Below are 22,331 nucleotides of genomic sequence, written 5' to 3'. Positions count from 1 at the left end.
GTAGGAATAATGATTACGCTACCATGTTAGCCATTTTTACACTTTTCTACCCGATATACACGCTGCCTAAAAGTAATCCAGCCCCGCCCACCTGAGCACACCATCCAGTTCTCCCCTGATCTCATCAGGTCCAGTATACCCAGCCCTGCCAGCAACCTCTCCCCTCTTTGCCCTTCCCAACTCCGAGAAGCGAGCTAGGATAGTGCCGTCAACAATGTGTCTCCCTATACCAGCATCTACTCCAGCAGGAGGACAAGTAGCAGACGGCATTCTGTACCCCTTTGGATTCAGCCCTGCCGCGTGGGTCAAAGAATTCGTCAACTGAGCAGCCAGAGACGACAGTCTCCGGTATGCCGCCTCTGACAGTGGACGGAGAGCTGCTAACACGCCAGTCGGAGAAGCAAGAAGCAGAATGTGTGGACGTGATGTGGCTCCATTTTCCTCGTTATCTTCCTTGTTGTCTGGTGACAGTGTCGAGGGCAAGAGAAGCGACTTGGTGACGTGGTGGGCGCCTGTGCTGAAACTCGTCCTATGCAGTAACAGATGGCCCTGGAGAGATTTCGGGTCTACATATAAAAGTTAGCAAACAGTAAACGTCATGTATGGCTTGAGGTATCACTTGCGCTCTGGATCAAACTGAAGAATATGAATGTGTCCCTCCGCATCACACGCCACGATCGACAACTCCTTCCCGTTCGGCAAGAAATCAGCATTCAATACCTCCAGTCGGGTATTGCTCTTGCCAAACAACATCATCTTGTACGGCTCCTCGGTGTACCCCGTAAACCACACCCCCTTGAAAGCATCAGCCATCAGGCACAACCCCGTCCCAGGAAGCTCCTTTGCGCTGGTGACATAGCAGTTCATGTCCATGAATGCTACCGGGAGCAAGGTCCCATCTTCCTTGAGACCACGTACCATGCACTTCGGCCCCTGAGCAACAAGCATGAGACCTTGAGTACCAATCTCAGAGAGCGCCGTGACGGCACCGCGAGGAATATCTTCCTTCGCAATGAGCTTCAGCTTCTTGCCCGTCTCTGGCTTCCCGGGCTCCGGGATAACGTCAGCCACGTCGTAGACATAAACAGCCCCTCTGGTAGGCAAATCCTCGCCCTTTGTGATCGCGGTACCGACACCAATCAGAAGTTTCCGCTCGTTGGTGGCTTCCGAAACTTCCAGGTTAAGTGTCTCCACGCAGAGCACATTCTCGCAGGGTTCCATAACGATGGTGTCAACCACAGTCCATGTAATGGGACCGATGAGCTTCAGCGTTCCCCTCTCCAGTGTCGGCTTGAAAGGCAGAACTTCGCGGGCCCATTCCTTGTGGTAGTCGTCATCTCTTGGGAGTTCAAAAGGCTCCGGAGTATTGCAGGCTACAACATAGCTCTGCGATGGAGGGTGGTATGCCACGGCGACGATGTCCTCACCAATCGGTATCTTCTTCACCGCTAGCCCAGTCTCGGCGAAACTCCAGTCCTTAGGGAGCTGCGATACCCTTGCGATGTTGTGGGAATCGGCATATATGAACCCGTGTTCGCATCCTTCAGTGTGAAAAGAGCTGATGGCTGTGACTGCTGCGCCTTGTAGCGGCAGTACCTTGGGCATGGATTTGGATGATTTGATGATGAAACTGGGGGACGGCCCGGGGAGGAAGACGGTGCTATACCCGCCGATGTTATTGCACCTCCGCAGCGCTAGGCACTTCGCTTGGTGTGTGACCTCCTCGTCGTCCGTTTCCTCTGCTGGGCTTTTCGCCAGCACCGAGTTGGGGATCTTTTGGAAGAACAAAGTCTTTGGAAATTCCAGTCCACCGCCAAGTTGATATCGGTAAGGCTCATACATCGTCAAATCATCATTCGCGTGACGGAGCTAGGAGACATGATTAGCGACTACCACGTTGCCACAGCATTGACAAACAACATACAATGAGATACGGGAACTTGGCGGTAGTATCACCCAGATCAGCCACCAGTATTTCAGACACGGTCTCCTTGGCTGTGCCTTTTCGCGCGGCATAATCAGCCGAGAGCCCAGTGGGAATGTATGAGAGCCCTTCGGCTACATATACTGGCTTGCACAGATCAGGGAGGCGGTATATCTGCGTGGAGTCAGTATTGTACACATGACCCAACCGAGAAGGGAGCTTACATAAAGAGCACCACTGGCGCTAAGAAGAAACATGAGAATACTCTCAGGCAGCTTAGCCTTCTTGTCACCCAACTCTTCCCCAAACACACCATTGGTGTCTGTGTACAGGCATCCAGTCAACCATTTTGTGGTCGCCAACGTCTTGTCCTCCTTTTCTACTTCTTCCAACTCGTTATCTTCGTGAATCGAAGCAATAAAAACACTCTGATCGTTGCGGATGATGAGCAAGTACGGGTCGGCAATGCTCGCACTGGTAGCTCTAGGCTCAGCTCCCGTTTCTTCGTCCATCATCGGCACTATCTGACTGAGACCCAGATCTCCGTCGTAGCAGCGGACTTCCGATTTGAGAACCTGAATGATTCTGTTGTCTTTGCCCATAGTGCCTGCTTCAATGGTGAAGCCGGCAGCAGGGTCAAATTCTGTGCCAGTGAGGCTTTCAAAGCCCGCCGCGGTAAGGGCGTAGACATCAGATTTCTCGTAGCCGTCCAGGTCGACCTTAGCGACAATCATGAACTTGTCATACTGGCCCGAGGTACCGTAGTCATTTCCAATCGCGCCGGGTCCCTTGTCACCTTGCAGTGACTTTGGCACAGGCTTCTTTGCGCACACTGTCCAGAATCCCCTCGCCTCAGGGAACTCGAAGCGTCCAATAACCTTTGGTGGGATGGCAAGATTCATGATCGCCATTGCGGAAGACTTATTCCTTCCTACGCCGCATACCAATTGGAGTTCACTGCGAACGCCGGCCGAGTTCTGCTCCTCCTCGCTGCCGGGTGCATCCACGGGTTGACCGTACGTCATGGACTGGATGGGCGCAATACTCAGCAGCCGGTCGTGGATTCGAAAAGTGAGGTCACCTTCCTTGACATTGCTGGCAGCTGCGACAGCCTGTTGCTTGGGTGTTGGTTCCTCGGCATAAAGGTCATCTTCGTCCTCGTCCTCGTCAAGGTCCTCCTCATCCGCCACATCGATGTCCAGGCCTACATCTTGAAGCCGTGACTTCTTTCTTCCTGATTGACTCTGCTTCTTTGTCCAGCCAAAAACGAGAGAGTCACCCTCCTCGCTACCGGCAAACATGACACTCTTGCCTATCCTTGAGAGTGTGGATACGCGGCCTGGGATGAGAGAACCGCCTGTTTCTAAAGGGAGCAGTTTGACGTCAAGACCAGACACTGTACGGCCGTCTATCCTGAAGGTAACCAACGCCATACGGCCATCGCTCAGGATGACAAGAAGCTCCTCGGCTGACAAGACGTCGATGGTACATTCCTCGAGCCGAAGGTTCAGGTCGGACTGGTCAGACAGGCCAAAGGAGGTGCATTGTTTTGTGAGGGGGTTGACAGCTACACCGTTCGGCTTGCCCGACTGGTCGATGTGGATCAGCTCATTCGCTCCCACGAGTAAAGCACCGCCGACGGGGGCTGGCAAAGGCTGAACGCGGAAAAGATCCTGCGGGAGACCAGGGACTGACAGGATGGTTGTCGAGGCCCGCTGCTGCAGATCTAGGGTAAAGACCATGTATGCCAAGTGATCTTTCCGGCCAAGGGAGTTGGAGGCGTTGACAGTCGAGGCGAGAATGCCAAAGGTGGGCTCTCGGTACTCATGCAGGAAGGCCAGATGCACAGGATGGAGGAGACTTGGATCAAGATTGGAGAGTCGGAGGACAAATGATGGTGAATAGGGTGTCTCTTTTATGCTGCTACCTCCATTTACAACGGCGGCTTCTTGCTTGACAGGTCGAGGGCCATCCAGATCCTCGTCCCAGTCATCATCCATATCAATGTCCTCATCCGCCTGCTTGAAGGGCAGGATGGCCAAATTCATGCCGCCAAACTTGAGCGCCGCGCATCTACTCCCCGGGTCTGCCGCGAGAAAATTGGTGAAGTTGGATAGAGGTGGCGCCCATGGGCTTCCCTGCAGCTCGTCTTGTTCGTAATAGTGGATAGACACGGTCGACAGATCATGGCGTTCGGCGTCCCACTCTACCAGACTGAGCCTCGCGTCTTTGAAGGCCACGAGCAGTGCATCACCGCCTGACCTCAGGTTTTGCGACTTTATCTTTGCTAGCCCCGTGATGGTTCCCGACAGTGAAATCTCTGAAACGAGCACCAGCTTTGTGTTGTTGGTGCGATCCGTCTTGAACGCAAGACTGTCCCCTCCCAGAAACGATGCCTCAAGCCCATCGTCGTCATTCGCTAACCGGCTTTCGTATCGGCCCGCGTTTCGTGTCCTAGCACCGCTGCCCTGCTGAGAAGCATCAATCTCGGTCGATACGATCTTTGTTCTGAATATCTGGAGAAGAGACGACTTTGCGACCACGAGGTTCGTGCCCTGGCCTGGAATTAGTTGGAGTGTGAGGGAGTGGGTGACAGCCGTCGGCGGCGTTAGCTCTGTGTAGCACTGCATGCTGTGGCAGCCAAGCACATATCTCTATTCCGTAAATAGACAAGAAAACACGATGCGCAAAAACAATCGTTGACTTTGAATATGGTGGTGGTGGTTTGAAGAGGACGAACCAAACCGCAACTCGAGGGCTGCCGCGAAGCTCGAAGGAAGCTCCCGTGCGTGGTGTTGATTGGTCCAAATAAATTTCATGGGCCAGAACGCCAGAACCCCGAACTGCGTGCTGAACGTGTGGGAAAAGTCTTGGCACAACGTCGCTAGCAGGACTTGGCAGGTTCCACAGGAGCTCCCTTCGCTGCGGCATTGCGTCACAGATTAAGTGATGAACTGAAAGCCCCCCTAGAGTGGAACACTTCACGTTCCTACCCCTTGCAACAGTTCCTCTCAAACACCACATCTGCTTCGCTGGGACGACTTCAGTGTACTGATTGATACAGATTATCTAAGACACTGATCGTCTTCAACCATTCTTCAAAAAGAACCACGCATATCTGGACATCTCCAATCCGCAAGCCGCCAACATGTTGGCATCAGCTGGCTTGCTCCAGACCAGTCTTATTTGGGTGGCATACGCCATCGCGGTCGCCTTGGTGCTCCTCGTCGCCATTATCACAACATTCACCTGGCAATCCCCGCATGAGCGATCTGTTACCGTGAGCATCGTCGCGATTGTCAGTCTCACCTCGCTTCTAGCAACCGTCTTCCTCCTGCCCGTTGATATTGCCCTTGTCTCGTCCACAGCCTCAGCACACCTCGGTGCTAAAAAGGACTGGGCAACGCCCGAGAGAATCGATGGAATACTCTTGACCTTGAAGGTCGTTTACTACACCCTCTACAGCTTCGATGCGTTGCTATGTCTGATCGTTATCCCATTCGCCTATTTCTGGTACGAGGAATATGATGAGGTTGAAGAGGAGGAGGGAACCAGTGGTGCTGGCGCCCGGTTCTGGAAGGCGGCGAAGTATACGCTTGGATTCGTGTTTTTGGTCTTGATTCTGTTCCTCCTCGGTTTCTTCGTCCCTGCTGCGGGTAGTGGAAACGGCAAGCACCTTGATCTGGACTACTTCAAGCGTCTGCTCGCTGCCAACAAGGGAGAGAAGGCTTTGACATTCGGGGTCGGCCTGCTCATCACGTTGGGCACGTTTCTCTACACTCTCTATACCGGTGCTGGACTGGCTCTTCTTCCGGTCTCTCTTATCAAGTCTGCCCCGTCCATCTCCGCTCCTCAGCTTTCCGCGACGATCGCGACCGACTTGGAACATAACCGAGAGCTCCAGAGACAAATCGAAATGCGCAATGCTGGCCGTCTGGATGGCATGTCTCAGAAGGACAGGAGGGAGCTGGACGCCTTGCTACGTGAGGAGCGCACTCTCGTGAGAAGGGAAAGACTTGCGGCCGAAACCCGTGGTGACGGCCGAAGTGGTGTTTTCCGCGCCTGGACCAAGATTCAAGCTGTCTTCCGTCCTCTCAAGCTCCTGGGCGGTATCTTGCTACTGCTGCTCTCGATCTTGGTCTGGGCCTCCATGCTCATCACTGGCATCGACAAGGCGGCCAACTCTATCTGCAAAGAACACTGCGGCTACATCCTCGGTCACATCAACGTCTTCCAGCCGGTCAACTGGATCTTTGTCCAGTCTGCCAAGGCTTTCCCCGTTGACTACATCCTGATGGCTCTGTTGGTTTTGTTTTTCTTCGGCAGCTCAATCACTGGTATCGCCACCATTGGCATCAGGTTCTTGTGGGTGAGAGTCTTCCAAATCAAAAAGGGAAGAACATCACCCCAAGCACTACTCATCGCAACAGTGATGCTCGCGTTGATTATCCTGGCTATCAATTATGCTATTGCCATGATTGTCGCCCCTCAGTACGCCATCTACGGCACGCAAACCTTTTGCGTCAACGCACCTCGCCACCCAGGAGAACAACCCGACTGCCGTGAACACAGGGACATGGTCATGCCTTGCTCAGAAGTCTTTTCCGAGCCAGCAGCGAAAGATGTCTGCACGCCCACGGTGATGAGTACCTTCCTCAACAGAGTGACGATCAACTGGCCCGTGTTTGGGGCGATTGACTTCTGGGCGCAGTTTGCCTTTTTGGGCGTGTTTATGGTGGTGTTTGTGACGAGTTTGTTCAGGACGCCGAGGTTGAACTTGAACGAGTTGGATGAGGAGGCCGAGGTGGATGAAGAGGAGGGCCTGTTGGCCAGCACTGGGAGGAGGTTTGGTGCTACTTGGGGGGATATCACTGGAAGGACGAAGAACAGGAATGGGTATGGGACTGGGGGTGGGGAGGGGTCGAATGGGAGGGGTTGAGGGGTTGCCTAGTTGATGGTGTTGGGTTCTACTTTCTTGACTTGTGTTATTTTCGATGACAGGGCAGATTGTGATGCTAAAAGAACTGTCACTTTTTCTTGGTTTGCGTTTTTCAGTTTTCCCAGGGTTGGGTGGGATTCTATGGGATCAGGTATGGCGGGCGGGATGGCGGAGTTTCATATCATAGGGTATAATTGGGCATTTTACTACTTTTCCATGCAAGGCCGAAGTTCTGGGGGGTAACATAAAACCTCCAAGGCTGGATTGGTGTGTGATGGGCAAAAGCGCTCGGGTTTTTTAATGTATATTCTTGTGTAACCTGGTATTTTGAGCAATTCAATTTCTCTCGCTCACCTATCGTGGTCTTGAGTTGGGTATTATGTTTTGTGTCACAAGGTAAGGTATAAATTTGCTGCAATGTCTCCCAAGTAATTCGGTTTATCGATTATCACCTTCCGGGGTAAGTCGTCCATGTTCAGAAGTATATCGACCATACTTCAAGGCTTGTGAGTTGGCTCTTTCGGAGGCCTCACAGGTATGTCCCCAGCCTTCTACAGAGACGGGCAAGATGTAATGAGCAGCTCACGATGCCCAACACCAATGGAGGTACTGCAACAAGTCACCAGCGGCTATGGTGTAGTGGTTAGCATTAATGCCTTCCAAGCATTAGAGTCGGGTTCGATTCCCGATGGCCGCAACTGAATATGGACATTTGGTTCTCAGTGTCAACATATTTGTTAGGTCCTTCTATTTCATTTTTGCACCCTTTCCCCTCTCTCATCTCGAGCTACCTAGCTATTATGGCTGGCCCTTTCAACGGTAATTTCCTTTCATGTTTAGTTCGTGGGCATTGAAAACGTTCCGATACCTCACATTTCAGACGGGGCAACTAGTAACAGTAGGAACAGTAACTGCAAGAAGTCACTTCTTGTGAGATTTGTTGTGTGAGATGCTATGTATGTTGTCTAATTAAAACTCTTATCAAACACAAAACCCAAGTTCTAAGCCCGCTGTATCAAACAACATCTAACCCTAATACCAACTCATTCAACCCCGCCTCCCCTCCCCCCCTTCTTCCACTTCACCCACTGATGCCCCCTCTCGTCATATCCCGCCCTCGGTCCCACATGCATCTCCCTCCAGCACCGATCACAGTACAAATCATCATCACACCCTACACACTTGATCGTTCCGTCATCAAGACAAACCACACACCAAGTCTTGGCGTCTTCGTCGCTGTACTTTTCCTCCCTGCCACCCAGGGGCGGTTTCTTGGTGGGAGTTGACCGCTCCCGCTCCTCTGGTGAGAAAGTCGGGGCGGCGGGTAGGCCGAAGGGGTCTACTGGTCCTATTCCTCTGAGGGCGGCAAGGCGCGAGGAGATTTCATCTTCAAAGGGGTCCGGGGCTGGATCTTGGAGGGCTGTGGGGACGGTTGGGAGGTTGAGGGTGTTGTCGGTGTTGTTGGGTTGGGTGTTCCCGCTGTCTTCCGGTTCCGTTGGGTTGGGTGAGAGGGTTAGTTCATCTTGGGTTTGAGACAGTATCTTATCAACGGCGGCGGTCATTTGCTCGCCGTCAGAGTTGTCGTCTTCATTATCATCATCATCTTTCTCGTTGCCAGAGCTCGGCGGCACCGCCTTTGCGAGCTCATCCAACAATTCGGAGACTCTCTGGTCTTCGGTTTTCGTATCAGTACCCGTCTCAAGGGGGCCGTCGGTGAGGTTGAAGTCCTCCCCCCCACCGAGATCTTCTAACAGAGCCTGAACGGCATCATCATCGACATCTTCGGGTCCTCCTCCAACAAAGCAAGAGGGTTTTGCCCAAGATATGCCAGCATTTTCCGAATTGGGAATTGCTGTGCGCGAAGGCAGTGAAGAAGGTGTAGATGGCAGACTCTTTACGAGCTGCTCTTTCGGGTCTCGGTCGCTGCTGATCCGTGGTGTGCCGGGGGGCTGTGCCGAATGTGCTTGCTCCAACGGTGTTGGTGGTTTGTCCCCACTAGCATTGCTCGAAGAGCCTAATACAAGGCCGTCTTTAGGACTCTGGTCCTCGGGACGGGACATATTGGGCCCTGTATTACCCTGCCGGAGCTGTCGGAGGCGCTCAGCGAGGGCATCTTCTCTGGATAGTGGCTGGTTGTGGGGCGGCACAGTGGTGGGAAAGGAAGCGGTGCTTTCAGCATGTCACATTTTAGCACATGTGTTCTACGGGGTTGGAGAGAGTGTGCACAACTCATTACTTCGGGGTGTGATCAAGTGTAACACTTGACGTTTTGAGAGCGTTGAGACGGTCCAGTAGTGATTTGTCATTTGGGCGAGGGGATGACATGTTGGATCGAGATAGCCTCGGATGATATAGTATTCAAAGTCGATGAAAGAGGGAGCCGATTAGATAGTGCGGTGGTCAGCGATGCTTGAAACACCTAACATCTGATGTCGAGGAGAGATGTCAGTGATTGGGATCGCTGATGAGCGGAATTTCAGGGTCCAAGGGGCAAGGCAGTTGGCAAGGCAGAGGAAGGTATGAAGCGGATCGGAATGCGCCTACCAATCAGATATTCCGCTGTTCTTATTGGCAAACTTGAGAATTGGAGCACCTATGAACCACTCGGTTGGTTTCTCTCATGACCTCACTCCTATTGACCCGCTTACAAGCAAATAGTGAGCGACCAGCGTAGCAATATGTAATCGGTGAGCGAAGAATGGTACCCCTCTGCATGCACTCAGCCACCCAGCATTCTGTGCTGGTTCAGGCTCACAAGTGCTCTGCACCACTATTTCCCCGCACGTGGTGCTAGAAAATTGATACCCAGCAAAATTACAGGGGGAGTCTCGGACGTCATAGCGCTGTTGAACAAGATCCCCCGATTCTCCAGCGGAATGCCGACGACAACTTTGAACCCGAATCCGAGTTGGACACACCCTTTTGCCCCTTTCAACAATGACCCGGTCAGCCACTTCATCTCTCTTGGTTGGATTCAAAGAGCAAATGGACGCAAATTCGCTTTCAAGAGCCCGGCAGATGACATGGCTTGTACTATAAGTCTTTGTGGCGTCGTGCGGCAAGCCACACTTCTTGCTATCCCAAATCGAAGAATCTCATCTTATCTTTTGCGCCTTGTCAGCTCGAAGGCTCTTGGTCGACAACAAGGCCTAGGGACACTCCTGATTGGTTCCAACGAGCAGGAACAAGCACCATGGGGCCCCATGAACAGGACCCTCCGCCACCCATGGTCTTGGCACACGCAAAAGAGAGCACCTGCAGCCAAAACCCGCGCCGCCTGCTTTTTGTGGCTCTGTCATGTCATGCTCTGTGAAACATTCTCCAGGGAATATATAAGGTATCGGGCCTGCATGTCACGTTGCGCAGTTACCAACTTTTAAAAAAGCTCGTCATCTATATCAGCCATATCTGCAAGTAGACTTGACACCTGCAAGTTAGAGGTCGCCTCACAATCTTATTCACATTTGGAAAAACTTCTTTACTAGCTACACGTCAATTCACCCACACGCACGCATTACACACACCTACTATGAAGGTTTCCACGTTTTTGTCGGCGCTCCTCGTCGCCGACGCGACAGTACACGGTCTTGTGTCACCACCAATTGGGGAGATTGCACAGCATGAGCCAGTACGACACAGCGAGCGCGACACGCATTCTCATGATGATAGCGAACTCTGGAAGCGGAGAGGCGGAGGCGGTGGAGGTGGTCGCGGCGGCGGCGGCGGTGGTGGTTCTTCTGGTACCTCGGGCTCGGGCTCTACCGGCGGCGGTGGCGGTTCTTCTGGTACCTCGGGCTCGGGCTCTACCGGCGGCGGCGGCAGTTCTGGGTAAGTTAGGTGTTGTTTTGGTATTTTTCTTAACCTACCGTGAATGAATGGCCTGATAGTGTTGGGCTCGGTTTTGGGTGAAGATCCAGAATCAGGAAACCTTCATCCGCGAAATCTACTCCTCCGTCGACGCAAGCCTCCTGGTCAAATGTTTGGTCTTGGCCAACCTGGACCTGCGGAGCTGGATCTTCGTCGTCGACGTCGGGATCGGATAGGGCGACATTTCCGTACCGAAGTCCTGCGTCCACTACTGGGGTTCCTCATCATTGTAGCGTCTCTCATTCTTGGATTCCTTCGGCTCGACTAACACACCACAAAATAGGACAAGAGGCTCTCCTGGCTTCAACTCGGGCGGCCGGACCTCAACCGGAACCGGCCCAGCACCCGCATATGGCGGTGGCAGATACTACGGCGGTGGTGCCGCAGTGCCTTATAGGGCTGGTGGACGTTCGCCCACCCGCGGCGTTGCCCCCCTCTTCTTTGGAGCTGCTTTCCTCGCCTTCTGGCCTGGCCTCTGGCTGACCAGCGCTTACTTGTACCGCCGTCCCGAGGGCTACACTTTCTACAACATCACCACCGACCGAAGAGAGACCAAGCCTGTGATTTGCGCCTGCGCTGAGGACAGCGTCTGCGGCTGTGACGACAATGACGACGAGCAGTACATGAAGGACTTGATCGGCAACGGAAGCTACGCGGCCCTCGACAAGTCTGTGATTGACGTCGCCAATGTCAACGGAACCAGCACGATTCTGATCAACGGTACTCTTCCGGATGGTACCACTGCTCCCGGCGGCACCGACGCTCCTGGCTCTGCTGGTGGCCTGCGTGCTCTTTTGGAGAATGCTGGGTGGTGGCCAGTCGTTGCTACTGTTGCTGCTGTTGTCTTCACTGCTTAAAACGTTGTTTTCGCGCGGATACCTAGATTTTGTTCACTTGTGTTTTTGTACCATTTTTTGTAAGGGAACGAATGGGCACATGTAAAAAAAGGGACAACAAACATAACGTTCGCTTCTCTGTTGAATATGGCTTTTTCAGGGCGTTGATATGGGTTTATTCCGATACCCCAGGGGGAAGAGAAATAAGGGCTTTATTCGATGCATATATGCGTAATGATAGATATGATAATCATATATATACCACGCTCACTTTTTACACCATAATCATATGTGGCTTAACTGTTGATAGATACCAGATATGGACAACAACGGTATCGGTTCATAGCCGACGCATAACGCATTCCATTCCTGACTCTACCACCAGACAATTATCGCCCAGCACTTGAAGATTTTGTCACATCCTTTCAGATATCAATACCGACAGTTGAATACTCCGACACGAAAAAGTTCGCTCACACAGGCTTATTACTCAATTTTACAGGTTCATCTTTGTTCTTGTCGCAAAACTAAAATTTCATATCACTCATTTCCACCTCCTTCCCAAACCCCGCCGTGCTCAAAGTGTCTGACCCAGAGCGCCTTGCAATGGAAATACACATAGGCAAAGAAGTAAAAAGTAGGCAGTTCATCAAGATTTTCTAAGGTGCTGAAATTAAAAATAAAAAAAGCCGTAAAACAAAGGGTATCTGACAAACAACGAGGAATTATGTAGTTGAATAAATGGTAGTAGTAGGTAGGGTGGTAGATTTGCGCAAATTGGGGGTTGGTTCTCTGCGGTAGAGACTGGCAGCGCCTCGACTGTTGAGTTGATGAAAAGGCGGCTTCGCTCGATTCAGGGGTATTGAATCCGAGGTTCTTCTGAACAAAGTGATGTTTATGCGACGCAGCCACAAGCGAATCCTCTTCGGCCGACACACACCTGGCCGCGACCTGGTTTTGTAACCGGGATCCCAATCTCCCCGTCCTCGGTATGACCAACGAGGGGGCTGCCCCCATTATACCACAATGGAAACATTCTTCCTCGTGTCGGCATCCTCTAGCTGACACCCGAAGACAAGCCGGTATAGATCCCTCAAAAAGTTATACTGGCCTGATCTGATCATCATCCACCCGACGCTCTTGGCCACTTCCACAGCGTTGAACCGCTTCCCACGGGCGGGTAATGTAGCCGGAGAGCGGAATGACGCGTCTGCTAACACGAGATTCTTGTAATTCTGCAGCAAAGAGACTTGGTTGGGCAGCCCACCAAAGGAGTGCTGAGGGAGGTCGTTGACGAATGATTGTAGAGCGGATGGCGCATCTGCCCCCGGTGCACTGCGGTCAAAACCAATGTTGAGTGCCGCCTTCACGACGAGGGCTTTGATGCGGGTGATGTTGACATCTTCTATCGTCGTCGCTGTGGTGGCCGTGCTGGACGTGTTTTGGCTGTAACCAGACAGGTTCGAGGCATTGCTCGACCAACGCCCCCCACGATCGCTGCGAGAGTCCGACGTCCCAAGCACAAGAATGTTGGGCATCTGTGGGCTGGCGTCGGGTGAGATTGGTGTATCTTCAAATTCAGTCACTGGAGTTTCGGGTACGACGGGTCGTGCGCGAGGTCGCTCAAGTTCACCCAGGCTCCGCAAACTCTCCCGTTTTGAGCGTAGGGAGGCACGGCTTCCGGCATTGGAGCGCTCGACTTCAGATTGGTGACTGCTCATTTGCAGGCCAAAAGTTGGGTTGGCCGCGAAAAAGTTGACCTGGTTTGGTCTCGGTGTACCACGATCTGGTCGAACCTGTGTCCAGCCCTCACGGAATATGTCGCACAGCTCCCAACAAGCCTGGACGGCTGAGCCAAGGAGTTCTTCGTCGGGGGCCTTTCCGTCTCTTCGGTTTTGCCGAAGGCTGAAGAGCATCTCAGCCAGCGCCCAGCATGCCCGTAGCAACGAGTCGGTTTCTTCGGCCAAGTCGTTGCGTTGCTTCATCAGTCGGTGACACAGGGTGATGTAGAAATCCAGTGTTCGCTCCCGGAAGGCTTCAGGGAGCGTTCGGCTGTCCTGAGCGCTGTATAAACTGTGTCATCTTGTTAGACATGATATCCCCGTCACCAATAAAATGAAACGTACTGATTGTTGAGCTCAAAGCTGACCCTCAGGATCGAGTCCGCTGTCTCATTGGTCCTTTGCCTCACATCAAAGAGTGACTGACAAAAGTCCCGACATAGATCGAGATTGGTCCGCACTCCAAATGACTCTGAGACGTCGTCTCGGCTGTGATATAATCGTTTGCAGAGCTTCCAGCAGCATTTCCATGCCCTTTCGTGGGCATCAGGAGTGCCAGAGCTGTGGAAGACTTGCTTTCGGTGAATCGAACTGAGGTTGGCGAGAGTATTGCATAATGTCCAGCACTCTTCAAGGGCCGCTTTAAGTGCTTTCACTTCGGTATCTTGGCCTCGTGTGGGATTGGCGAATTCGTCCGCGTCTTCAAACTCCTCGTCCCCGTCATTCTCAATGATTTCGGGTATCACTGCACAACGAATTAGCATCGAATTTGCCAATGGTGTCTGTTTGTCCACTCTTACATTCAAGGCTGCTAGCAGTGCTGGATCGTGTTTTTGTAGATTCATTGGCGTAGACATCTTCCAATTTCTGGGCCTGAGGTGTCGGAGCATCAAGATTGAATGACACGGGTCGTACTCTGGTGTTAACCATAGGGGGCGACTGGTTCAGCGAATGCCTTGTCTTTGTACAGAGTTAGCACCATGTTTAGACTGCCCTCACTCAACAGGACACCTTACTACTACAGTTGACGGTTCGCTAGGCGGCGGACTGGCACCGCTACTGGCTATACTCGCACCGCTCACAGAGTTCGAAACACTTGATCTCGAGGTAGTGTCACCGGACTTCTGGCAAAATCCAACGTCAGCTTGGGTCATCCTATCATCCATTTGCCTTGAGCCTTCATACCCAGTCTTGAAAATTTGGGGGCGCGTGTATCACCGAGACGACCTCTTCACTTCCGGATTTTCGTACATGATCCGGAATGTTCGTTTTCAGCATCAACAACTGGCAACCATTAGTTATTATGACCGGCACGATATCATGCAAAAGGCATAGACAAGGTCCACAAACCGAATTGCGCCCAAACCCGGTCGCTTCTTCAGTCTCTTCCACCTCTTCGTCCTCAATTTCCGTAGTCTCGGTTCCGTTCGAAGTCACAGGTGAAGGGCCAACAATATCGCTGCTCGGGCTCATAAGATGCGCCGAGCTTGGTCTCGTAAAAGAATTTGGACGAAGGGCTTGGGAGTCAGGGCCGGACGAGGAGCTGGGAAAAGATAAATGTCAACCAACAGGGTTCACCAATTCGGGGTTAGCTGGGAAGGGATATCATACGCCATATATTGGGACGTCAGCGCAGGGGACTCTCGTCCAGAGGAGAGTGCCATTTCGGCGTATGAAGGGTATATCGACCTGATGCTTCCCGTTGATGTCCTCAGGGGAGCTTCAAGAGCCATTGCAGCCACTTCCGACCCAATGCGCCGCAGTGAGCCGAGGTGTAGATCTCGCTAACCCAGTCAACGGCCAAGCCAGCAGTTATCAGTCGTTGGTTAAAGGGTTTGCCCCAACACCGAGACGGCAAGGCAAGCAGTAGGCAGCACAGCACGACTGCGCTTAGGAAGCAAAATATCGGAGAACCTGTGCGCGGTTGTTGGCAGATGCTGTGTGTCGACAATTAGGCGCGCAAGTAGGTATCGGGATACAGCATTGCACGATGCGCCGGGAGCTGAGCTGAGGTATCTCTGGTGGGAAGAGGGCGTTCCTTAAGGAAGAAGGATGCTTGGGGGTGGCCAAGGTCCCGAGCACCAAAGGCAAGCCACCGTGGGTGTTTCCTTGCAGCACGATGGATCACCGGCGTAGGGCTTCAGCCTGATTGGGACCGAAGGGGAGGCCGATGCGGGCTTGCGGGCTGTCTTCTTGCTGCGGGGAACAACACACCAGATACCACGACAACCAACACGTCGACCAGGACGCAGCAGGTAGTGCAGCTTCTAGACAAGCTTGGGAAGGATGGTGATAGCTTGGAAGTGTCCGCGTGGGGAGCCGTAGAGCTGTCAGCCAGTGGTTCATTCAAAGGACATCCGGTAGTGGTCAGTGGCAGAGGGGAGGAGAGTGTGCAGTGCGGTTAGAAGGCAGCACTCTGGCTGGGGCAGAGACCAAGAGAGGCGTGTCGTGCTGCGGGAAGCCAGGGTCTGGGAAGGGCGTCTTGCCCAACAGGGGATAGACTAAACCACCAACGGACCTGCAGGTGCTGGCTCCTGCTGCACAGTAACAATTCGAATCCTACGGCCAAAGGTTTCTATCTGTCGACCTGGATGTTGTATTGCTCGCCCAAATTGCTCTTTGCACATGACGGTGATGGCCTGTCTGTTGGAGGCGCACCAAGAGTGATTACACGGCGAAGGCGAGATTGAACCGGCCTGGTGTAGGCCATCCTCTCCCCTCTCGATAATTCTGGATAAGGCTGACAATACTGATGTCAAAAAAGTTCCCATCCCGCACACACCCAATGCGCGTCTTTTGTCTCGGGCCAGTCAGATGATGGCGACGGCGCCCCTCACTGCTGATAAACTGCATGGCGATGAAGTCGGCGCTTAAAACGTCGTTAGGCTCGCGTTCCCAGCAAGTCAGGGGGCACCATTCTCGACCCCCCCTGCTCCAAACTTCTCGGGATGAGGGGCAGCTCTCTTGGCCAATAGGATTGCCGTTGGATTCCCTAGATCACCACTTGTTCCCAGCCAGCTGGGAGTGCTTTGGACGAACTTCACTTGTTTCGTTTGGCTTTGGTGATCACGGCCAATGGCAGTTTGGCACGCAAGCACAGACTAGATCTGTATACGGGTGGTTGCTGATGTCCCTTGGTACCACATGGTTCAGGTAGGACAAGCCGCGCTCGACAAACATCATCGAGTATCACTGCAAGCACCACCCTTCCGTGATGGAGGGGTTATGTTGAACCGAAAGGTGACAAGTGTACACCTAGCCTGATACTCGGTCATATCGGCATTGATTTTGCAAATGAGTGAGAGGATGGATCTGCGGGGGCCATGAAACTTCTCGTCCGCATAGGCACAGTGTGCTGTTACCTTGACTTGTTATCCGGACGGCCGAGAAAAAGGCAGGCCTGTTCCATGGGTACAAAACTTAGAGACGGCACTGAAGCATCGTCTCTCAGTGGAGGCGGTGAATCAATCTCGGCAGAGGAAAGTGTGATGAAGCTCTGCAAAGGCATGATGGCGTTGGAATTGAGATTCTGATCTGGGCTGCAGCATGGCCACCCACACAAGGACAACAGGAAGAACACCACCACGGGCAGCAGGGGCCGGACCGTGTGTGGCGGTCAAGCGATTCCGACTGTTTGGATCCTGATGGTTGGTTTGGCGCTAGTGCGGGATCAATGAATGCGCGCCTCTCATAGGTTGTAGGAGTTGTAAGTGTGCTGTGTTTTGTGAGGGACTTTGAGTGCTAGCAGCAATAGTAAGATACCCTACTCATGACAGTACACGAGGTCTGCCAAATGCGGCTAACATTAACTTCTCTCTTTAGATCCTTCATCTCCACCAACAGCCTCCGCGCTTAGGATCTCTTTCCCTTCATGGATTCCGCAGAGTGATTGAGACAAGAGAGGAAACTATATTCCTTTGACCCACAAGCCTGCAGAACAACCGCGATTAGACGCGGCAACGGGCGCTTAGACGCCACGACGACGCCTTCGGACGAGATGCTATGGTTGCACAGGAGGTTCTGGCCGTTGTCGTGTAATGCACGCGTCGGTCTGTAGGAAGCAGAAATGGAAGGCTTGCTCGGGTCCACTACCTCTTCTCTGTTGGTGGAGGGGTCTGTTGCAGTTCGGGAAGAGGAACCAACAGCATGAGCACCTCTTGCTGACCGAGATTATCTCACAAATCTGGTATGGGTTGCATAGACCGGGGTAAAGTGGTACATACTGCATTTTCTAGAAGAAGGACAGCGCGGGAAGGATGAGGCACGGGTGAACCTTCCTAGTTGCCCAGCGCTGTGTCCGAGAAGGCTGCGGTGAAATGATAAAAGTTCCTAGCTTAACAAGTTCGTTGGTAGGATAGAAGGGCTGCTGATGTCCACCCGAGCCTCATCTCGAAGTGAGGATGGGAAGTGGATCCCCGTCATCAAGGATGGGTGATGTGCCATGAAGAACTGTATTTCCAAAGTGTGTATGTCTCTGGAGCAAAGGCAGAGCTTCTAGTCCGACATAACGACATGCAATCTGCTGGTGGCATTGCACGGCAAATACAATTGACAGTATGTCTGCTCTATTCCCTTAGTTGAGCGTCGGCCAAGTCCATGTGCGTGAAACTGTCGTCCGCTTTTACCATTCTTCACCAAAACATTTCTTGAGGTTCTCTGCCGAAAGATTTTAAACGCATGCTGCCGCCGCCCTCGCGCATCCAAAGCAAGTCAACCCTGACGCCTCATCCCCATAAAAACAATCTTTTTCCCGCCCCAAAATAAAATGGTTGAGACCAATATGCCCCTGCTGCCTGTATAACCAACCCATAACGCCGGACGAAAATGCATCTAAACGGGTGTTGTCTATTATTCCATGTGACCAGGATTGGCCATGCTGAGCTTCTTGCTGTTGCGGCCATCGGGAGTGTACCTAGAGCGAGGGTGTCAGCCACATCCAGTCAGAAAAGTGTGCCCGAACAAAATTCGTACTTCAGAAGCTTCTCGATCAAGTCAACGTGGGTCATGACCATGCGACGGCAGCAGTAGCGCTTGCAGCCGAGCTCATCAAGGGCCTCTCCATCGGCGAGCCCTCTGTCCTCGATCAAGACAACGAACTTTTCCCAAAGGTCACCCACGACCTTGCCACATGAGAAGCAGCGAACTGGAATAATCATTTTGTCGAGTGTAGATAGATGCGCGTCGAGCTTGGGTGGAGTCTAATGTGAAAGGGTGTTCCGGAAGATGTTTCTGAAGCCGGAGAAGTTGATGTATTGGGAGCCCTGGGTTTTGCGGTGGGAGATGCCGGCAGAAAAGTGTCGGTCAGTGATGACTGGGCAGAAAGTGGATGGATGCGCTGAAGTTGTCGCGACGCCTGCCGAGACCTCTCAAAGTTGCCGCAAATCTTTGTCTCAGGGACAGGGATTGGCTCGTGCTTATCGCCGATAAGCAGCCGGCCCCACTGTAACTTTTTTTGCGACTCCGCCAAAATTTCTTCCGCTTAGTCGCAATTGGCGACTGGACTGGGCGTGTGAAGCTTGGGCTGTTTGATTCCATTCTCGACATTACAGCATTGATTTTTCGCCGAGATCCCCCAAGAAAGGTCAGACGTCAGTTTGCTACCCTATCACACGATGCCGTCAAAAACAGATACCAACGGCGATAGCGCCTCGTTGAAAAAGCGGAAACGTGAACCAAAAGACGACTCGGCACAAGCGCAGCAGAAGAAGCACCGTCGCAAAACAGAACAGGAGAAGGCAGATGCGTTGAACGGGGAAGGAGCCAACCAAACAAGCCACACAGACGACACAAGCCTTCAGCCGATAAATGGACATTCAGGCTTGCCAGGTGTATCGTCACAGTCACAGTGGAAGGTCCAACCCCCAATGGGCGGCCGGATGCTCAACATTGATCCCGTCTTTTCCCCAGACGAGAAGTAAGAATGCCAGGAGGGGGACAGCTACTCACAGATTCCATCCTGACTGACATACCTAGGTTTCTCATAATAACCTACAATACTTCGATCCAAGTATTTTCCACCGAAAGCTCCCTGCCGATCCGCCGTATCCCTATCCCATTGACAGAGACGGACAGCGAAAATGCGACCACACCAGCCCATATCGTGGCCACATCGCTGTCCAAGACTCAGGGAGCCTACATTTGGGTTGCCTGCTCTGATGGCCGTATCTGGAACATCAATTGGAGATTAGGCACTGGATCTGACACCCCATTCACCATCACTTCCAGCAACCTTGTCGATATGTCTGTCGATGCGATTGACCTTCCCAATTCCAAAATCGATGTGCTTCTCGTCCTTCAGAATACTAGTCCTACCTCTGCGCAAGTCGTCGCCCATACGAGGGAGAGCCTGTTAGAAGGGAAAGGGGAGGGGTTGCTTCTTCACAGTTTCGATCAAAGTCCTCAGATGCTTCGGTTCGCTGCTAGTGGGAGACTGATTGTTGCCGCTACGAAAACGGCTTTGCACATTGGCTACTTCAAGGCGAGCAAGGTCGCTTCCATCGACACGCTAAAATTCGACTTCCACTCTTTCGACCTTCCCGATATCATCAGCTGTCTGGATGTTCATCCTGTATTGAAGGACAAGAAACTCATCAGAGCTGATGTGGTCGTTGGTTGCGCTCGGGGTGCCATCTACTTGTACAATGATGTATTGTCTGGAATTGCAGAGCGCACCTTGCAGCCTACGAAGCTCCATTGGCATCGGAGAGCTGTTCATAGCGTTAAGTTGTCTAGAGATGGTAAGGACTGCATGTACTCAGAACCGCTCGCAAGATGCTAATCGATGTCAGGAAACTATCTCATCTCTGGTGGCGCCGAAACTGTCTTGGTTCTTTGGCAGATTGATGCCGGTCGGACGGAAACTCTTCCTCATCTGTCAGCAACCATCGAAAACATCACCATTTCGCCGCGCGGTGCATCGTACGCCGTCCATCTCGACGACAATTCCACCATGGTTCTTTCGACTGCTGAGATGAAGCCGACCATGTATGTTTCTGGCATCCAGTCTCTTGTGCTAGAAGAGACGCCTTCGAAGGAATCCTTGGTTCGTCGTGTCTGGCGGTCAGCTGATGAAATCTCGGCTCCCGTGGTGGCCACATCCAATCCGCGCAACCCTTCTCAGATGTTCCTGTGTGTTGGAAACGGGCAGCAGGCTACACAGGGAGCCGGGACAACTGTATCCGCTCCTCTTGTTCAGGTCTTTGACCTTGCTTCATTTCAGGGTGTGTCTAAGCACGCGATTGCACGCACCAGCTCTACAGAGGCCAATATCACAAGGGATGGCCAGCCAATTATGGAGCCAACGGCCACAAGTCTCTCCTTTTCTAAAGACGGGAAGTGGTTGGCGTCGATCGATGAGTGGCAACCCCCCGAAAGGGACACGGCCGCTTTCTTGACTGGGTCCAAGACTGTTGCCGAGGCTGCTCGGCAAAGGAAGGAGATCTACCTCAAGTTCTGGGAGGTTCATGAGGATAACTCACTTGAGCTGGTTACCAGGGTCAATGAGGCGCATCACACCGATCTTCCTCAAGCTATCTTCGATGTTGCCAGCGACCCAGTTTCCTCCAGGTTTGCGACCATTGGAAACGATGGTGTGGTACGGTTCTGGTCTACACAGTACCGCATCCGAGACGGTCTTGCGGTCAAAGGACATGATGGGGAACCACTTCGCAGCTGGCACTGCTCTCGCGCTGTCACGCTCCCTGTGCGTGAAAAGCAAGAAGACCTGGTTGAGGAGACCAGAAAGGTGTTCCGCAGTGGCGCGGTCGCCTACTCTGAAGACGGTTCGATCCTCTTTGCCGCCTACCGGGTCTCTACCGAGGGGCTTGTTGTTGCCATTGACACACAAACCGGTACGATTCGGGATGTTATCTCAGGTATCATCCGCGGAGAAGTCCGTAGCATCCAGAGTATGGGTTCGTGCTTGATCTTGCTATCCGAGGACATTGCCGTTTACGACACGGTATCAGACGAGCTGCTGTACAGCTACAAGCTCAAGGATACTTCTCTCGCCGCCAAACGCCTTACTCAACTGGCCGTCAACCACCAGTCACGGACGTTCGCCCTGGCGGCACCTATCCCACACCCTCGGCAGGACAAGCTGAAGAAAGGTGCCAGATCTGAGCTGACGGTTTTCTCACTTGATGACCAGGAACCACAACTGGTGCAACAATTCCCTCATCTCATCACATCTGTATTGGCTGCTCCGGGGTCATCTGGTTTCGTGGTGGTTGATTCCGCGGCTCAGATCTGGGCTGTGACCGACGCTGTCGAGCAGCCACTGATCCTCAAGCCTATGGACCACATGACCATGGATGACACAGTTGAGACGCAACCTGTGCAGGATGCGTTGGTCTTGCAGGATGAAGAAGTCAGCGATGAAGAGATGGAGGATGCGGATCCGATGGAGGTGGATGACGACGATCATGCAGCCGTTGTAGCCCAACAGCACGTGGTCCAAGCCTTCAACGTCGCGCCCACATTCGCACTCGCCCCTCTTGACGGCAGCTTCTCCCAACTGGCGGCGATGTGGTGCGCGAAGCCCACCTCCTCGGAGTGATTTCGACATCTCAGTCTACGAACAGGACGTCGAGGCACACACAAATGCCCCTCCAGAAACAGCTCGCGCCATTGGAGAGCAGATTTATCTAATCAAGAGGTTGGAAAGGAAATAAGCAAAAGTGGCTGGGCCCAGAGTTGTAGGCCATAATACGAAATCGGCATGGTTTTGTCCGGTAAGGACCCATCCGTAAGCGGGAGGGAAGGACGCAGTACGCCCGGCATTTGGACCAAGCCGGCCCGAACATGGAAGCTTCAAAGGAAGGAAATGGGTATGGCGTGCCGTTGGAGAAAGGGGGGTAAACCCGGGCTTTGTGACCCGCACCCCGTGAGTAAATGCGGGGCTGGGTATGGAGCAGCTCCGATGTCGACCGATTACGCCATTTTGAGGGTGATGGGAAACATGACCTGACATCGGACAGATGCTA

General features: G+C 52.8%; 7 protein-coding genes and 1 non-coding gene across 8 annotated transcripts; 3 read left to right on the top strand and 5 right to left on the bottom strand.

Annotated features, from left to right (window-relative positions):
- Positions 1 to 66: 66 nt before the first annotated feature.
- On the bottom strand, positions 67 to 4,554 carry CFT1 (mRNA cleavage and polyadenylation factor subunit; the record flags this gene model as incomplete). Its single annotated transcript, XM_062941489.1, has 4 exons — positions 67 to 566; positions 624 to 1,869; positions 1,925 to 2,098; positions 2,149 to 4,554. The coding sequence occupies 4 exons, from the start codon at positions 4,552 to 4,554 to the stop codon at positions 67 to 69; spliced, it is 4,326 nt and encodes a 1,441-aa protein (XP_062804346.1).
- A 518-nt stretch (positions 4,555 to 5,072) lies between these two features.
- QC764_102600 (uncharacterized protein) lies at positions 5,073 to 6,863 on the top strand (the record flags this gene model as incomplete). Its single annotated transcript, XM_062941488.1, has 1 exon — positions 5,073 to 6,863. One exon carries the CDS (start codon positions 5,073 to 5,075, stop codon positions 6,861 to 6,863), a length of 1,791 nt encoding a protein of 596 aa, XP_062804345.1.
- Positions 6,864 to 7,488: 625 nt separating this feature from the next.
- Positions 7,489 to 7,560, bottom strand: QC764_0003260. Its single transcript has one exon. It is a non-coding gene; the product is annotated as a tRNA-Gly (tRNA).
- Positions 7,561 to 7,665: 105 nt separating this feature from the next.
- QC764_102590 (uncharacterized protein) lies at positions 7,666 to 9,434 on the bottom strand. Its single transcript, XM_062941487.1, has 2 exons — positions 9,100 to 9,434; positions 7,666 to 9,032 (listed from the first exon to the last, which is right to left on the bottom strand). Exons 1-2 carry the CDS (start codon positions 9,186 to 9,188, stop codon positions 7,907 to 7,909), a joined length of 1,215 nt encoding a protein of 404 aa, XP_062804344.1. The 5' UTR covers positions 9,189 to 9,434; the 3' UTR covers positions 7,666 to 7,906.
- Positions 9,435 to 9,972: 538 nt separating this feature from the next.
- On the top strand, positions 9,973 to 11,890 carry QC764_102580 (uncharacterized protein). The gene is made up of 2 exons (XM_062941486.1): positions 9,973 to 10,691; positions 11,014 to 11,890. Exons 1-2 carry the CDS (start codon positions 10,393 to 10,395, stop codon positions 11,585 to 11,587), a joined length of 873 nt encoding a protein of 290 aa, XP_062804343.1. The 5' UTR covers positions 9,973 to 10,392; the 3' UTR covers positions 11,588 to 11,890.
- A 67-nt stretch (positions 11,891 to 11,957) lies between these two features.
- QC764_102570 (uncharacterized protein) lies at positions 11,958 to 16,411 on the bottom strand. The gene is made up of 7 exons (XM_062941485.1): positions 14,959 to 16,411; positions 14,698 to 14,890; positions 14,533 to 14,631; positions 14,364 to 14,471; positions 14,148 to 14,307; positions 13,693 to 14,092; positions 11,958 to 13,639 (listed from the first exon to the last, which is right to left on the bottom strand). Exons 1-7 carry the CDS (start codon positions 15,078 to 15,080, stop codon positions 12,583 to 12,585), a joined length of 2,139 nt encoding a protein of 712 aa, XP_062804342.1. The 5' UTR covers positions 15,081 to 16,411; the 3' UTR covers positions 11,958 to 12,582.
- A 1,465-nt stretch (positions 16,412 to 17,876) lies between these two features.
- Positions 17,877 to 19,018, bottom strand: RPB10 (DNA-directed RNA polymerase II subunit L). The gene is made up of 2 exons (XM_062941484.1): positions 18,319 to 19,018; positions 17,877 to 18,259 (listed from the first exon to the last, which is right to left on the bottom strand). The coding sequence occupies exons 1-2, from the start codon at positions 18,501 to 18,503 to the stop codon at positions 18,196 to 18,198; spliced, it is 249 nt and encodes an 82-aa protein (XP_062804341.1). The 5' UTR covers positions 18,504 to 19,018; the 3' UTR covers positions 17,877 to 18,195.
- Positions 18,831 to 21,904, top strand: NAN1 (NET1-associated nuclear protein 1; the record flags this gene model as incomplete). Its single annotated transcript, XM_062941483.1, has 3 exons — positions 18,831 to 19,261; positions 19,321 to 20,084; positions 20,136 to 21,904. The coding sequence occupies exons 1-3, from the start codon at positions 18,960 to 18,962 to the stop codon at positions 21,902 to 21,904; spliced, it is 2,835 nt and encodes a 944-aa protein (XP_062804340.1). The 5' UTR covers positions 18,831 to 18,959.
- Between the last annotated feature and the right edge of the window lie 427 nt (positions 21,905 to 22,331).

This window comes from Podospora pseudoanserina, chromosome 1 (genome assembly GCF_035222485.1).
Source record: "Podospora pseudoanserina strain CBS 124.78 chromosome 1, whole genome shotgun sequence".
Lineage (NCBI taxonomy): Eukaryota > Fungi > Ascomycota > Sordariomycetes > Sordariales > Podosporaceae > Podospora > Podospora pseudoanserina.
Note: the sequence above shows the minus strand (reverse complement) of the source record. Positions and strands in the feature narration are given on the sequence as shown.